The sequence below is a fragment of the Talpa occidentalis genome, unplaced genomic scaffold (genome assembly GCF_014898055.3).
Source record: "Talpa occidentalis isolate TD23 unplaced genomic scaffold, MPIMG_talOcc4v2.1 talOcc4.12, whole genome shotgun sequence".
Classification (NCBI taxonomy): domain Eukaryota; kingdom Metazoa; phylum Chordata; class Mammalia; order Eulipotyphla; family Talpidae; genus Talpa; species Talpa occidentalis.
Genome location: NW_023601212.1, coordinates 440828 through 456222, shown reverse-complemented (window position 1 = coordinate 456222; position 15395 = coordinate 440828). Strand labels below are relative to the sequence as shown.

General features: G+C 72.1%; 2 protein-coding genes across 12 annotated transcripts in view; one reads left to right on the top strand and one right to left on the bottom strand.

The window, feature by feature from the left end:
* The window catches only part of CEP295 (centrosomal protein 295), a 39410-nt gene extending 31271 nt beyond the window's left edge, over nt 1-8139 (bottom strand). For 3 of the 7 annotated variants that reach the window (XM_037504735.2, XM_037504737.2, XM_054692953.1), the window contains exons 1-2: nt 1736-1851; nt 369-496 (exon numbers count right to left, since the gene is read on the bottom strand). In XM_037504735.2, the coding sequence (XP_037360632.1) occupies nt 369-496; nt 1736-1751 (144 nt within the window). In that variant the 5' untranslated portion in view covers nt 1752-1851. Of the gene's footprint in view, nt 1-368; nt 497-1533; nt 1713-1735; nt 1852-2312; nt 2372-2596; nt 2623-7940 lie in introns of those variants that run through there. The other 4 variants (XM_054692951.1, XM_054692952.1, XM_037504738.2 and 1 more) reach the window with 4 other exon arrangements.
* Nucleotides 4764-10264, top strand: SMCO4 (single-pass membrane protein with coiled-coil domains 4). Of its 5 annotated transcripts, none has more exons than XM_054692959.1 (2): nt 4764-4782; nt 9599-10264. In XM_054692959.1, exon 2 carries the CDS (start codon nt 9645-9647, stop codon nt 9822-9824), a length of 180 nt encoding a protein of 59 aa, XP_054548934.1. In that variant the 5' UTR covers nt 4764-4782; nt 9599-9644; the 3' UTR covers nt 9825-10264. The 5 variants fall into 5 exon arrangements, with proteins under 5 accessions (XP_054548934.1, XP_037360089.1, XP_037360087.1 ...); XM_037504192.2 differs by lacking the exon at nt 4764-4782 and adding an exon at nt 6951-6982; XM_037504190.2 differs by lacking the exon at nt 4764-4782 and adding an exon at nt 6954-6982 and having other exon boundaries at nt 9594-10264.
* The last annotated feature ends 5131 nt before the right edge of the window (nt 10265-15395 follow it).

Genomic DNA, 15395 nt, shown 5'->3' with positions numbered 1-15395 from the left:
CGGGGAGGCCCACGCTAAAGGACTTCTAAAAAAAATAATCTTCAACCTTTTGATAAATTTGTCTCAGTAGATATTAACCTTTTTAGTTAGTCTTCCTGCTAGAATGTTATCAGTGACTTAATTTTAAAAATAACCACTGAACTATTTTCCAATAATTACTGGGCTGAACAACCCCTATCTTCAAATTCTTCTTCAATATATTTACCACTTCACTGCCATTTTTCAAATATTCCCTAACTAGTTAAAGTGCAAGACCTGGGCCCATGTGCAGTCAGTAAAGGTTTTTAAACACAACCTCTTGTTCAGAACACTCTCAGTAAAAATCCTAACGACTCAGGTAGGCCGACTCCATTCCAAATCAACCTTACCTGCAGCAGTCTTAATTTTCGTCTTCTTTCATAATCTTCCTTTAAAATGCAAGCTTCCTCATTGGGACTCAACTTCAGCTTGCAAGTACTCACCACCTTCCTTTTCATTTCTGTACACTTTAAAGGTCCTGATTTAAAAACAGAAAAGGCTACTAAAATAGGGTGACAGAGACAATATTTTTAAAAATACATATTAATACTTTCAACATTTAAAGGACTGTATGCATGCAAACAAAATAATTTGGGCAAAGTCCAATTTACCTACAAACAACAATTATAAATTCAGAAACTAAACCTGCGTTTCTCAGACGGTGAGAAGGCGCAAAGTGGAGAGAGTACCAGAATTACTTGAAAATGTTTTTACTCATCTACAGAGATCGCCAGTTACCTGCAATAAGTAGGACCTGACTTTTTCCCGATTGGGATTTCCAGTTTGCCCAACATGAATAAAAAAAGGATTTAAAAAGATGTGTGTAAAAAAGATATTTAAAAAGATGTGTTTCAAAGAAAAATGTTTTCACAATTACAGCTAAACCCTTAGACCTCTGATAACATGTTCACAGCCAGCAAAACTGCTGGCGCTGCACAGGGCTCTGCTTCCCAGACCCAGTCCGCACTATTTAACTCAACCACCAGACATAACGGATCCCCACCAGCTCTTCAACAGTCACTACAAGGGTGTGCTTTTTAAACGATCACTTAAACAACTCTGATGTTGGCACAAGTCAAGAGTTTAGACTCGAGATCTCGTCCAGCGCTCGAGTTCACACTCAGGTGTACAGAGGATAGAGGAAGGAGTCTCTGAGGGCCCCCGAGAGCCCTGTCCTCTGCTATCCCACAGTGAGGAGTCCCTATTTGGTGTGACTCGGCCAGTCTAAAGAAGGCTTCCCCTACCCTCCGCTTCCTGGGGCTCGCCCTATTAGTGTCCCTGCCCGGGGCCGTCACTGGCTAGGAGCAGCCCAAGCCCGCCATCCATGCAGACCGGCTCAGGGGCTGGACGCGGACAGGACATCTCCTGGCTGCCTCTCTGGGGGGGGGGTCTGCAGGGTCTGCAGGGGGTCTGCAGGGTCCCCCCCCCCCCCGCCTCCTCTGCTGCCTCTAATGGGGGGCAGGTCCTCAGTCTGTCCTGATTTTCAAGGTGCTGACATTTGTGGAAAACACTGGCCTGTTCCTTTGTAGGATGTCCCATTTGCATTGCTTAAGCTTTTCTTCTGGCCAGAATGAGGTTATGCATTTTGGGCCAGAAAACCACAGAGGAGATGGAGCGGGCGTCTCGGCGCACCCCTGGGGAGGCGAGCGAGGCTGGCCTGTCCCTGGCCCGCCCCGCTGTGCAGTGAACTCCGGTCGCCTGACTGAAGGGCGCCTACCGGGCTTCTCCACCATGGCTGCCACCTGTCCCGGTGCTCCCCGGGGAGCGAGAGCTCGCGCTGCGCTGACCTCACGTTCCACCAAGTCCCGGCCGCTCTCCCGGCGGCCGCGATGACCCGGCACCGCCCGCGCGTTCCCCGAGAGCACCCCGCGGGGGGCGCGCGCCGTGGGCCTCGCGTCTCTCGTCAGCCGTTCCTGCCCGCGCGGGTCTGAGCTGCCCGTTGCTGCGCTCCGGGGAGGGCAGCCGCGGGCGCCCCGTCGTCCCGCGGAGGACGCTGCCCCGCCGGGCCGGGCCGGGCCGTGCGGGCGCGGGCGCCGTGTGGCCACGGGGCTCGGCCGAGGCGGGCGCTCCGCCCCTCACGCCGCCGAGCTGGCGGCCCCGGCCTGGAAGCGGCCCCGGCGAGGCCGCGGCGCGCGCGGGAGGCCGCGCCGGACCCCAGGCGCCTCCTCCGGAGCCGGCCCGGCAGCCGCCGCGGGTGGGGAGCCGCGCCCGCACGCTCCCCCGGCGCCCCGGCCGGCGCCCCGCCCCGAGCACGCCCCTCCCGGGCCCCGCGCGCCCGCGCGTCCCGGGCTCACCCGAGAGCCGCGAGCCGGGGCCGGGCGCCGCAGGCGGGACGGAGAAGGCGCGGGCGGCCGCCGACCCGCTCCCAACCGCCGTCCGTGCGCCTGCGCGGCCGCCAGCGTCGCGCCGTCACTTCCGTCATTCAAACCGCCCGGCCTGGGCGCCAGGCGCGGCGGGAACGGCCGCCCGCCTCCCCGGCGGTCGGACGGCGCAGGCGCGCGGGGGCGCGCACGCCAGGCGCGCGCTCGCGGCCCATTGTTCCTCCGCCCGCGGCGCGCGCGGGGCGCTCTCCACGCACCTTCGGCGGCCGGGAGGCGGTTCCCGGAGGTCGAGACGCAGCCGTGACCCCGGAAGTGCCGGAGGGGGCGGAGCGCGCGCTCCCGGCGGTTGACGGGGGGAGGGGCCCCTCGCGGCCGCTGACGGGCGGGGGAGACGGGGGGCGGGGGCCGGCCCCGGGGGAGGGGGAGGGGCGGGGGGCTCCGCCCGGCCTTCCCCAGCCCGGATACAGCCTGAGGGGCGCCCGCAGCCTCTCCCGGCCGGGCCGGGCGCGGGTCCGACGGTGACCCCACGGGCGCCCTCTGGGCCGTTTTTAAAAAGGCGGGTCCGCGGGACGGACCAGTGAGGCGGGCGCTCGCGGCGGGGCGCCGTGCGGGCGGGCGCGTGGCGGGGACGCCGGCCGGGGAGGGGCCGCACCGCCCGGGCAGGGCCGTCCAGCGCCGGTCGCCGTCCCGCCGGGCGGCTTGGCCTCGCGCAGCAGCTCCCGGCCCCTGACCCCGGCCCCCTGCACACACCTCACGCCCGCACACACCTGCGCACACCCGCGGCGCACACCCCTGGTGGGTCACCAGGCTCCCCGGACTAAGAGGGGGGCGCCTGGTACTGGGCTTTGACCCTCTGTCGGGACTGGACCCAGGGCTGGGCGCCTGGGCGTCAAGGCAGGGCGTCCTCCGGCGCGGCCGGGCTGTGGCTGGCCAGCGGCTGGCCAAGGCAGGAGGCGACAGCCCTTGTCCCGCTGCAGGGAGGGCAGCCTCCGCGCCCCCGCTCCTGACCTCGCCGGCAGCACCTGCATCTGGGTGTCGAGGGGTTGCTCCCGTGTGGACACAGTTCTGGTTAAGCGGTTTCTGGGTCAGCTGAGAGCAGACAGCCTCCGTGCAAACAACTGGTCACCCCAAGCCAGATAGCCCCGGGGGGGGGGGGGGTGCGCCTGCAGGGCTAGCACCGCAGCCCCTCACTGAGAGCCAACGGAGCCATGGCCACCAGCTTGCGGCCCTGGGGCACCCCCCAGAGAGTTGGTGGGGGGGACTGTCCTCACCCGGCTGTCAGGTCTGCCTCCCATTGCTCCCCACCTAATGCAGGCAGCATGGGGGCCCCCAGGCCATGCCCCTCAGTGCCGGAGGCAGCTAAGGGAGAGCTGGTGGTAGCTCCCCCAGCAGGAAGGTGCCTTCTGCCACCCCGGAGGGGGTCCCTGACTTCCCAGGCACGCACCCACCTCCACCCCTTCCCCAGCCCAACGCTGCCCCCTCCCTGGGGCCCCCCTTAGCCCTTCACCCCCTGAGCTGCTCTTACTCACAGTCAGCGCTTGCTTCTGGAAACAGCTCTGGGGACTGCCCGGCCATGCGCCACCTGGCCACTGGCGCCTGTGGGCTGACGGCCTACACATCCCGCTAGCGCCCCTGGCCCCACAGACTCCCCTCGGTCCTCTGGCCGCGGCCGGCGCCTTCCCCTCAGCGAGGATCACCCGTGGGGGCCGGCGGTGTGTCACCGTTGCCCAACTGAGCCCATGCTGTTGAGGGCAGAGCCCTGTCTGTCCCCTGGTGACTGGGTTTAAGGGTAGCCCCATGCATCAGTGCCTCACCTAAGGGGTCCGGCTCCTTCCAGGAAGGAAGATGGGCAAGGTGGGTGCAGGGGCAGGCGCTGCAGCCCACGGTCTGCAGCCCGCCTCACCCTCCAGGCCGCCACCCAGCAGGTTGTCTCCTACCAGGGTCAGCAGGGCTGGACGGGCTGGGCTCTGCTGGGCCCCCAGCGCCCGGTCCACAGCCCTTGGGCGGCTCGTGTCATGCCCGGTCTAGACTTCAGGAAAGTGAGGGCGCCTTTTCCTATTGTTTCAGGATGAGGCGCCCCGCGGAGGAGGGCGGGTCTGGAACTGGACCCCATGGGTCGTGTCGGCTGCTGCCCGGGAGAGGCTGACGGGGGCATCTCCTGGCTCCTTTCTTTGCCCCAGGTCTTCTTTTGCCAGAATCCAAAGCAAAAGACACATTTTACCCGGTGGCCCAGGACATAATGCGCATAGGCAGCAAAAAACATTTCAAGAGATGACATTGAGCTCAGTGCCTTTTCCATCCTATGCCATTTTTAAAAACTACCCTGGGCGCGCCTCACTACATTGGTTCCGGACACGTTGCCACCTGCAGCTTAAACGCGGCGGCTGAACCTGACCTCTCGTGTTTCTGTCTTTGAGCGGCCTTTCCCTGGCGCCCCTGCCAGGTGGGCCTCGTTCTTTTTTAAAGATTTATTTATATAAGAACTAAATAAATAGATAAATTTATTTATACAAGGCCAGAGGCGCAGGAGGGTGAGAGAATTCACCAGAGACAGTGGGGAGCACAACAGCAGATTCTGGACATCACCTGTTTTCTGCTCACTGGGAGGGGCATGGCCTCCCTCTGCCTCTCGTGTGCGCTTCAAACATCAGGGCCTCCAGTCTGCAGGCCCCCCCTGCTCTGCCGCTGCGCCCCCAGCGCCCCCTCTTCAGGCCAGTCGCCAGACTGCAGCACCCCGCAAAGCCAGAAGCGAGAACATGCGCCTTGCGGGAGCGTGAGCACAATGCTCGGGCAGGAAAGGACCGGCCTCGCCACTCCCCAGAGTCGGGAAACGGAAGCCCAGCGGGTCAGTAGGCCCGAGCCCAAACCTACCGCCCGCAGAGCGGGGTGCGGGCAAGGACGCCGGTGACAGGAGCCGCGGGCGGGGACCGGGCTGGTCCCGCCAGGCCGGGTGGGCGTCTGCCCTCGCGGCCCCCTGGCCGAGGACTGGCGCCGCCGGACACCTGCCCGAGCCGGTCACCTCCGCTTTCCTCGCGACAGCCGCGGACCGAGGCCTGGGCGAGCCCCGAAGGCGGTGGGGACAGACGGCTGTGGCGGTCGGCTGGCTCTGTCCCCTCCGGAGAAGCCTGTCGGGGCCCCGTGCACCAGGCCGCTCCTTCCGTGGCTCGGGTTTTAACCCGGCCGGACATCAACGCCGCCCGCCAGCGGTGGCCGCGAGGCCCCCCCTTTTCAATTTCTGAATCGTTTTTTTAAAGATTTATTTATTTCTACAAGAACCGGGGTACAGGCCAGAGGCGCGGGAGGGTGAGCGGGCCACCAGGGCCAGGGCGGGGCGCAGAGCAGGCGGGCGGCGCAACCCAGCTGCGGGCGCGGGCGCGGCCCCAGGGGGCTCCGGCAGCAGCCGCGGCACTGGGGGCCGGGGCGGGGCCCCACCGAGGGCCGCACCCCCACAGCGGCAGCCCCGCCCCCGCCCTCCCCGCCCGGCTCCAGAGCCTGGGGCGGCCTCGGGGACCCCAGCGCGGGGGCCTGGGGGTCCGCAGCTGTCCGGCGCGCGCAGAGGGGGCTGCCCCCCGGGGGGCCCGCGAGCGGGACGCAAGGGCGGGGCTTCCGCGGGCGCCGCTGGGCCCCGCTGGCCGGAGGCGCCGCGCGTCCCGGGGCGGGGACGGCGCCCGCCGGGGCCTGACTGACCGAGCAGCCGCCAGCCTCCCGCCCGCGCCGGCCTGTGGCGCCCGGCCGCCCCGCTGCGCTCCCGGCGCCTCGAGCGGCCGGCCCGGGGAGCAGCCCGCGGCCCCCGGGGTGCGCGAGGCGCCGTGGCCGCTCCTGGCCGCCGGCCCCGGGCAGCGCCAGACGCAGCCTCGCCCGCGAGCCCGGCCGGGCGGCGCAGGGCAGCGCGGGCCCCGGGGGTGAGCGGGGACGCGCTGGGGCGCCTGCGGCCGCCCCGCCCCGCCCCGCCGGGGCCAGGCCCCCAACACCCGCCAGGGGCGGGACCCGGCCCGGGAGCGCCCGCGCGGACAGGGGGCGCCCCCCCGCCTGGGGACCCCGTGGGGGCCGGGACCCGCTGCGGCGTGGCCACGAGCGCGCGGGCGGAGCCGCAGCCCCCGGCGGGAGGACGTCGGGGCGGGGCCGGCGCGGGGCTCGCGGGGGCGCGGGACGGGGCGGGGCTCCGCGGGAGGGGCGGGGCTGGCGGGGCGGGGCCGGCGGCGCGTTAGGGTTGGGGCACCGGGGGCGGGCCGGGGCGGGCCGGCGGCTTGGGGGCGGGCCGGGGCGGGCTTGGACGCGGGGGGGGCGCGGGGGGCGGGCTTGGGCGGGCGGCTTGGACGCGGGGGCGGGCTTGGGGGCGGGGCGGGGGGGCGCGGGGGCGGGCTTGGGACGCGGGGCGGGCTGGACGCGGGGGGCGGGCTTGGGACGCGGGGGCGGCTTGGGGGGCGGGGCGGCTTGGGGCGCGGGGGCGGGCTTGGGCGCGGGGCGGGCTTGGGCGCGGGGGCGGGCTGGGCTTGGGGGCGGGCTTGGGGGGCGGGCTTGGGGGGGGCGCTTGGGGGCGGGGGCGGGCTTGGGGGCGGGGGCGGGCTTGGGCGCGGGGGCGGGCTGGGGCCGGGCGCCGCGGCCCGCCACGTCTCCCCGGCGCTGGCGCTGGCGCGGCGGAGGTGAGCGGCGCGGGGGGCCGGGCTCGGGCCCCGCCGGGCGGCCGGAAGAGTCGGGGCGGCCCGAGGCCGCGCGGGGCGGGCGGGGGGCCTGGGGGGGCCGGTCCCCCCGGCGCGGGTCGCGTGCGCTGCGCGTCGGGCGGCGCGGCGGCTCCGGCCGAAGTTGGTCCCCGAAACAAGTGGTTCGGGGCGCGGCGCCGCCTGTGCGGCCGCGCGGGGACTTGGGCCGCGGGCCCCGGCCTGGGGCGGCCTCGGGGCGGCCGGGACCCCGCGGGCCTCGCCGGGCCTGACCTGCAGCCCCGCGCGGCCGAGGCCTCGTCCTCCGGCAGCCCCGCCGGCCGCAGGCCCCGAGCGGCCGGGCCCGCGGCGCCGGCTGGATCTCGCGGCACCGGGGCGAGCGCAGCGCCGGCCGCCAGGCCCGCCGCGGCCTCCTGCACCGAGGCGCCGGGCCCTGCCGCGGGCGGGCGTGCGCCCCAGGCCCCAGGCCGCGGGCGGGCGTGCGCCCCAAGCCCCGGGCGGGCGTGCACCCCAGGCCCCGGGTGGGCGTGCACTCCAGGCCCCAGGCGGGCGTGCACCCCGGCCCCAGGCCGCAGGCGGGCGTGCACCCCAGGCCCCAGGCCCCAGGCGGGCGTGCACCCCAGGCCCGGGCCGCAGGCGGGCGTGCGGCTGTAACAGGCGCTCCCGGCCCGGGCGCCTCGGGCGATTGCGGGGACCCTGAGCGGCCCTGGCCGGTTTCCATGGCAGCGCAGAGGCCCAGGGAGGAGCCCAGGAGCAGGAACTTGCTGGGGCAGCCCGGTGGTCGGCTGGGTCCCCTCTGGCCAGCTCGGGCCCCTGGGCGGGCGCTGGGCCCACGAGCTGCGCGGGGGACCCCTGCCCTGGGGTGCTGGCTGACGTCTGCTGTGGAGTTGGGGGTGTGTGGCCCTGAACCCGCCTCCTGCTCCCTGCAAACCTTTAAACAAACCTGCTGAGCCGCGGACGGATGGTCGGGCAGTTTTCAGCAGGGCCAAGCGGGGCAGGACTCCTTGGGCCGAGGGACTTGGGGTGTCTGGCACGAAACCGACAAAACAGCAAACCGTCCATATGTTGCCCTTGGGCAGCCCCCTGGGCCGGGTGCCGGGGCAGCCGGGTGCGGTGTGCTGGCTGCTGAGCGAGTTCTGCACATTAGATCGGACTTTCTCAGCGTCCCGCAGAGCAGGACGGGCTGTCTGACGGGAGGCCGAGCCTCGCCGGGCCGCGGTCTGGACGTGGCTGTGTGAAGTGGGGCCTGTGCCTGCCCGGCTGGCCCGCTACCCGCCGTCCTGGCCACACCATGCGAAGACCGTGCAGACGCGACACGGGCGGATGTGGGAGAGGCAGAAGCCGCTGTGAGCCCCCCACCCCCTGCGCCTTGCAGCCCGGGCGAGGCCCATGGCCGGTCCCCAGGGCAGAGGGCGGAACCCCGCCCTTTGTGAGGTCTGGTCTCCAGGGCAGGGGCCAGGGGCCGGAACCCGGCGGCGCCCTTACCTGCTTGCGCGCCTGGACCATGTAAGGGTGTCCTGGGAGTCAGTGAGGCGGGCTGGGGGGGGCCAGGTGGGAGCCACCGAGGAAGGCGGGTCCCCGGGGCCCAGCAGGCTGCGTGGCCTTTGGCACCGATGCCCTGGTTCTGGGCCCTGGGCTGGCTGTGACGCTTGAGCCCGGCTGTCCCCGCGGGGAGGGTGCGGGTTCAGGCCTGTGAGCCCGCCGCAGCCTCCATGGACACCCGCTGGCCTCCGCAGCCAGGGGTGGGGAAGTGGGGGGTGGGAGGGGCTCCTGCGTCCTGGATGGGAGTCGCCGGGTGGCAGCCTGGGGGTGCGGTCACCGGCTGCCCAGGGCCTGCCATGTTGAGAGAACCCCCAGGCCCTGACATGCCACCGGGCCTGGACAAGGAACCTCGCCATGTGGCGTGGGCCGAGGTTGCGGGCAGGCGTGGGGAGGCGGTGGAGCTTGCCACACGCAAGAGGCAGCGCCGGGAAGCAGGAGAGTAGGCGGCACCGAGGGAGACCAGGCCGGGAGAGGTCCGAGCTCACAGGCGATGGTCCACCGTGGCCAGAGTGGCCCCTCAGGGGTGCCGAGGCCTCCCGCACCGCGAGCCGCCCTCCAGGGCCCACCTCGCTGCCGTCTGTGCAGGGCTCGGCCCCGCCCGGGATCCCGCGCCCGTCCCTGGGGGTGTGCACTGGAGCGCATGAAGGCGCTGGTGGGCAGGACGTGCACTCGGCACCCGGCAGGGTTGTACCCTCAGCCCCAGGGGTGCTGCCTGGCCCAGTAGGGACGACACAGGTGCAGGCCGTAGAGGCACCCGGCCCCTTCCTCGCGCCTGCTGGACCGTCCACACGGTGTCCCCGACCCGCAGCCTGACGGGGCGACCTAACCCTGCACTGCCCTGCCCCCGGGGGCTCTCAGGCCCTCCCAACCCTGCAGTGCCATCCTTTTGCTCCAGGCCTCCCTGTCCTGCCCCAGGACCAGCGAGAGCGCCTCTGCCCTGGGCTCCCGGGCTGGGTCTCACCCACTGCTGCAGACTGGCGGGGGCTGCCCTCTGTGGCCCCCAACCCACCCGCCTCCCTCCTCTGCCCGGCGCTGACCCCCACTCTCTCCGCAGAGCAGCTGGACGCAAGGAGCAGCCCACCCGCCGGGCCCGCCTGCTGGGGCTATGCGGCAGCTGAAAGGAAAGCCCAGGAAGGAGACGTCCAGGGACAAGAAGGAGCGCAAGCAGGCCATGCAGGACGCGCGGCGGCAGGTGCCCACCGTGGTGCTGCCCACGCTGGCCCTGGCCGTGCTGCTCATCGTGGTCTTTGTGTACGTGGCCACGCGCCCCGCAGGCACCGAGTGAGGCCTGCCCCTGCCCCCATCCCCGGCGCCTCCATGTGCCTTTGGGCCGCCTGGCCCCTCCTGCCGCCCCTCCTGCCGCCCAGCCGGCCGGTGATGTGTGGGTCCCCGCGCTGCCCACCTCACCCCACCTGCCAAAGCCCTGTCTGTCTGCTCTGCTTCCGTGGTTTGAGCTCTGTCACCCAAAGGTGAGATATTTATTTTTTGAATAAAGGAGACAAGAGCCTTGTGCTGCATCCTGCGTGAGCTAACCTGGCCGCGCGCCCCAGGCCCCTGGGGAACTTGCTGGAACCACCTATGGGGGAGGGGAGGCCCTCACGGGCCTATTTTAGCAAAACAGATCCGAGATCTAACTGGACCCTGAGGCCACTCAGCGGACAGTAGCAGCAGCGTCACCCCTCCCAAGTGGGGCTAGAACCAGGGGACCCAGGTGTGCGCAGTCCAGCCCTGGCTGTCCCAGGCCGCTGGGTCCCCGGCAGCGAGTGCCGGCCGCGCTTGCTGGCCGGGGCCGTGCCCCTACGAGGCCCTCAGCCACAGCGGGGGCCGGCATGTGTCCCTGTGGGCAGAGTCCCTGTGGCTTCCGTCCTGCCACCCCCCCGAATTAGGACCCACAATGCTCGTGCGTCGGGACGGGGGCGGCTGCGGAACACGCCAGTGACCGAGCGGCCCTGACAGGAATGGGCACCGTGCAGGCTGGGGGAGGCAGACGCGTTGCTAGGGCGGTCACTCTGGGGGCGGCCTCAGCGGGCCTCTGCCACCAGGGGCAGGTGGGTGAGCTGGCGCCGGAGAGGACGTGCCCCTGCCCAGCCACATGTGGCCAAACCCCAGGACAGTCAGGCCCAGCTCCACTGGCAGCGCCTGGCGGCCCTGAGCGGACGGTCAGAGCAGCAGCCCCTGCCCAGTGCGGTGAGGCCGCCATGCAGCGCCACTGGGGAGGGCAGTGGGTGCGGGTGTGGCCCTCGCAGCCCATGGCACAGCTCTTCCCCTGCTGCGTGGGGCCTCAGGCGGCCACCTGCGTGCACCCCGGTCCCGCCCACGGCCTGCCTGATGGCTTGAGGCGCAGCGGCTTGCCCGGGGTTGTGAGGGCAGCAAAGCATACTCGAGACCGACAACTGGACACAGGGAGGAGACGCGGCAGGGGAAGGGTCACTAGGGGCAGGCGCTTGACATGGGGGAGGGGGTGCCGGGTGGCGGCCATTGCACCAGGGACGCCAACAGAGGCAGCAACAGCTTTAACAGACCTGGGGCACGTACGGGCTTTTTCCACTCCGTGCGCCTGTAGGACATTGTAGAAAATTAGCTTAAAAGTCTTCAATGGCGATTAAAGCTACAAACGCCATAGTTCAAGAAGTGCAAGGCCCCCAAGCAGGACAAGGAGACCATGGCGCCGGCTCTGGGGCCACAGCCGGGCCAGGCGCTCGGCGCCCGCAGGAGAGCACGGCTAGAGCGCGCGCCCGCGGCGTGGCTGCAGGCAGCAGGGCACAGGGTGCTGCGGCGCTGGCCCCGGACCTGCTGCCCCCGAGGGAGCGCAGGGCCCGCTGTGCCCAGAGGCCCCGCCCGGGACCAGGAACACGCTTCCTGCGGCAAGACAGATAAAAGCGGAGACGCCCGCCAGCGGAGCTGCTGTGAGAGAACGGCAGACAGCGCCCAGCGGCTTGGGAGAGAAACGTCTCCGCTCTGGCTTCTTGGCCTTGGGGGTAAAGACTCGAGCGCGAGGCGGGTCCACACGCACCCACGGGCGGCAGAGGAGGAAGCCTGCGCGCGCTGTCCCCCGTGAGCAGGCGGCGCTGGCCTCTCTGGGGCGCGGGGAGCCCCTGCGCCTGAGGCGAGACTCGAGGAGGTCAGCGCCCCTGTGGGCCAGGGCGCGAGGTGGGGAGTTACCGTGAGCGCCTGCAGCGCACGCCCGGTGTGAGGCGGGGCCCGGCCGCAGCTGCCACGTCGGTAAAGAGGCCAGTCGGGCGAGTTTCTCTAAAGCAGGTCCAGCAGGATCAGAGGCTCCGGCCTGCCCCGGGGCAGTGGGGCCGGCCAGCACCCGTGCAGCTGGGGAGTGGCCAGCAGAGCGCCGAGACCACAGCCGGGGCCTGGGCCCCAGAGCCTGTGTCCGCGCCCCCTGGCCGCCCTGGGCTCTTCGGGGGCGGTGGCCGGAGCTGGACACGGTTAGGCCATGCTTGCCTCCACGACTTTTCGGAAGGGCACGGGCAGCCTCGGCCAGAGCCAGCGCCCACCTCCGCCCCTGAAGCCCAGCGCCTTGGGCTGGGGGCGGGCCCGTCCGTCCCCAGGGCACAGCCGGCAGCCCCAGGGTGAGTGGACACTGTCCTCCAGCGCCCAGGCCCACGGCGGGCCTCAGAGCCGGCCCGGCCGCGGTGTGGGCCCAGGGCAGGAGCCCCCGCGGCAGCTCGGAGCCCGGGGACAGCCGCCCTCGCGCCGCGGCGGGCCGAGTGGACGCGGCCGGCGCGGATGGACGCGATGCCCGCGGGGTGCGGCGGGGCTGGGCCGCGGCCGGTGGCCGCCCCGGGTCAGCGCCCTCCACGCCGCCCGCGCCGTCGCCGCGCCCCCCCCAGCGCGCCCGGCAGCCGAGGACACACGCGGGGGGGGGGGGGGGGGGCGGGAGCAGCCTGCCGCGGGGGTGCCCCGGGGGCGCGCGCCCCGAAGGCGGGCGTCACGCTCGCGGCGGGAACCCCAAGCCTTGGCGCCCACCGGACAGACGCCCCGGCGCCCCGCTGCAGACGCAGGGGCTCGCGTCCACGAGGGGGCGGCGCAGGGACTCAGCCCGCGCGACCGGACCGCCCCCCCTCAGGGCCGCGGCGGGCGCCCCGCAGCACCTGCGCCCCCGCTCCGCCCCCACCCGCCCTCCCGGAGCCCCGCTCCACGCCCCCTGAAGCCACGCCCTCCCGGAGCCCCGCCCCCATGCCTGAAGCCCCGCCCTCCAGGGGCCCGCCCCTCCCTTCCCGGGGCCCCGCCCCACGCCCCCGGAGCCCCGCCCCACGCAGGCCTATCCCTCCCACAGCCCCGTCCCGCCCACGGTCCCGCCCTCACGCCCCGCCCCTCCCCGCATGTCCCGCCCCACGGGCTCCCCTCCCCCACCCCACCCGCGCCGCTGAAGGTCAGTCCCGCTGTCCGCAGAGTCCGCGCCGGGCGCAGCACTCGGCGGCCTCCGAGCAGCGGCCTGCGGCCCCGCCGCGGACACTACGCGGCCCGGGAGAGGGGCGCCCGCGGGGGACACACGTGCGGGGAGGGCGGGACGGGGTCGCCTGAGGGGGACAGCGGGTCGCCTGAGGGGGACAGCGGGTCGCCTGGGGGGACAGCGGGTCGCCTGAGGGGACAGCGGGTCACCTGGGGGGACAGCGGGTCGCCTGGGGGGACAGCGGGTCTCCTGAGGGGGACAGCGGGTCGCCTGTGGGGACAGCGGGTCACCTGGGGGGACAGCGGGTCGCCTGGGGGGACAGCGGGTCGCCTGGGGGGACAGCGGGTCTCCTGAGGGGGGACAGCGGGTCGCCTGTGGGGACAGCGGGTCGCCTGGGGGGACAGCGGGTCTCCTGAGGGGGGACAGCGGGTCGCCTGGGGGACAGCGGGTCGCCTGGGGGACAGCGGGTCTCCTGAGGGGGGACAGCGGGTCGCCTGAGGGGGACAGCGGGTCTCCTGAGGGGGGACAGCGGGTCGCCTGAGGGGGACAGCGGGTCGCCTGGGGGGACAGCGGGTCTCCTGAGGGGGACAGCGGGTCGCCTGAGGGGGACAGCGGGTCGCCTGAGGGGGGACAGCGGGTCGCCTGAGGGGGACAGCGGGTCGCCTGGGGGGACAGCGGGTCTCCTGAGGGGGGACAGCGGGTCGCCTGAGGGGGACAGCGGGTCGCCTGGGGGGACAGCGGGTCTCCTGAGGGGGGACAGCGGGTTGCCTGGGGGGACAGCGGGTCACCTGGGGGGACAGCGGGTCGCCTGAGGGGGACAGCGGGTCGCCTGGGGGGACAGCGGGTCTCCTGAGGGGGACAGCGGGTCGCCTGGGGGGACAGCGGGTCTCCTGAGGGGGACAGCGGGTCACCTGGGGGGAACAGCGGGTCGCCTGGGGGGACAGCGGGTCTCCTGAGGGGGGACAGCGGGTCACCTGGGGGGACAGCGGGTCGCCTGGGGGGACAGCGGGTCGCCTGGGGGGGACAGCGGGTCGCCTGGGGGGACAGCGGGTCGCCTGGGGGGACAGCGGGTCGCCTGGGGGGACAGCGGGTCGCCTGGGGGGGACAGCGGGTCGCCTGGGGGACAGCGGGTCTCCTGAGGGGGGACAGCGGGTCGCCTGGGGGGACAGCGGGTCGCCTGGGGGGACAGCGGGTCACCTGGGGGGACAGCGGGTCCCCTGGGGGGACAGCGGGTCTCCTGAGGGGGACAGCGGGTCGCCTGTGGGGACAGCGGGTCACCTGGGGGGACAGCGGGTCGCCTGGGGGACAGCGGGTCGCCTGGGGGGGACAGCGGGTCGCCTGGGGGGACAGCGGGTCTCCTGAGGGGGACAGCGGGTCGCCTGGGGGGACAGCGGGTCACCTGGGGGGGACAGCGGGTCGCCTGGGGGGACAGCGGGTCACCTGGGGGGACAGCGGGTCCCCTGGGGGGACAGCGGGTCTCCTGAGGGGGACAGCGGGTCACCTGGGGGGACAGCGGGTCTCCTGAGGGGGACAGCGGGTCACCTGTGGGGACAGCGGGTCACCTGGGGGGACAGCGGGTCGCCTGGGGGGACAGCGGGTCGCCTGGGGGGGACAGCGGGTCGCCTGGGGGACAGCGGGTCTCCTGAGGGGGACAGCGGGTCGCCTGGGGGGACAGCGGGTGGCCTGGGGGGACAGCGGGGGGGGACAGCGGTTCGCCTGGGGGGGGACAGCGGGTCGCCTGGGGGGACAGCGGGTCGCCTGGGGGGACAGCGGGTCGCCTGGGGGGGACAGCGGGTCGCCTGGGGGGACAGCGGGTCTCCTGAGGGGGACAGCGGGTCGCCTGGGGGACAGCGGGTGGCCTGGGGGGACAGCGGGTGGCCTGGGGGGGACAGCGGTTCGCCTGGGGGGGACAGCGGGTCGCCTGGGGGGACAGCGGGTCACCTGGGGGGGACAGCGGGTCGCCTGGGGGGGGACAGCCCTCCCGCTCGCACCCGGCCGCGCCCGCACTGTCGCGGCGGCAAGCGGGGTGGTTTGGGGCGCTGGCATCCCGCGCCCCGCAGCCTGGGGTTCGCCGTGGGGCCTCCCAGCACTTGGCCTCCCACCCGCCGAGACTGACCTTTCCCTCGAGGGGGGCGGTTCCTCCTGTCCCGGCCCGCCCGGCCCGGGGCCTGGGGGGGGGGGGTGGTCGGGGGCGGAGGCCCCGCAGCGACCCGCGCACCCGCAGCCTCCGACCTACGCCCGGGCTCCGGGGTTCTCGCCCCGGGGGCGCCGCGGCCGGACACGCACACGCGGGGGGGCAGCTCCGCCCCTTTATTGCGTCCACACGGGGGCGTGGGGGGCACCCCGGGACCCCAGAGCCGCGCGCCAGCGCGTCCACGGCCGGGCTCGGGCTCCCGGCGCCCCAGCGGGCTCAGGCCTTGGCCTCGGCGCGGGCGGGGCCCCGGCGGGCTG

Bases quoted from the DNA above. Each gene is read 5' to 3' on its own strand.
- SMCO4 (XM_037504189.2), top strand. From the start codon at position 8,387: ATGGCCGGTCCCCAGGGCAGAGGGCGGAACCCCGCCCTTTGTGAGGTC. The intron at 8,504-9,593 runs GTAAGGGTGTCC...CTCTCTCCGCAG, and splicing joins TGCTTGCGCGCCTGGACCAT to AGCAGCTGGACGCAAGGAGC.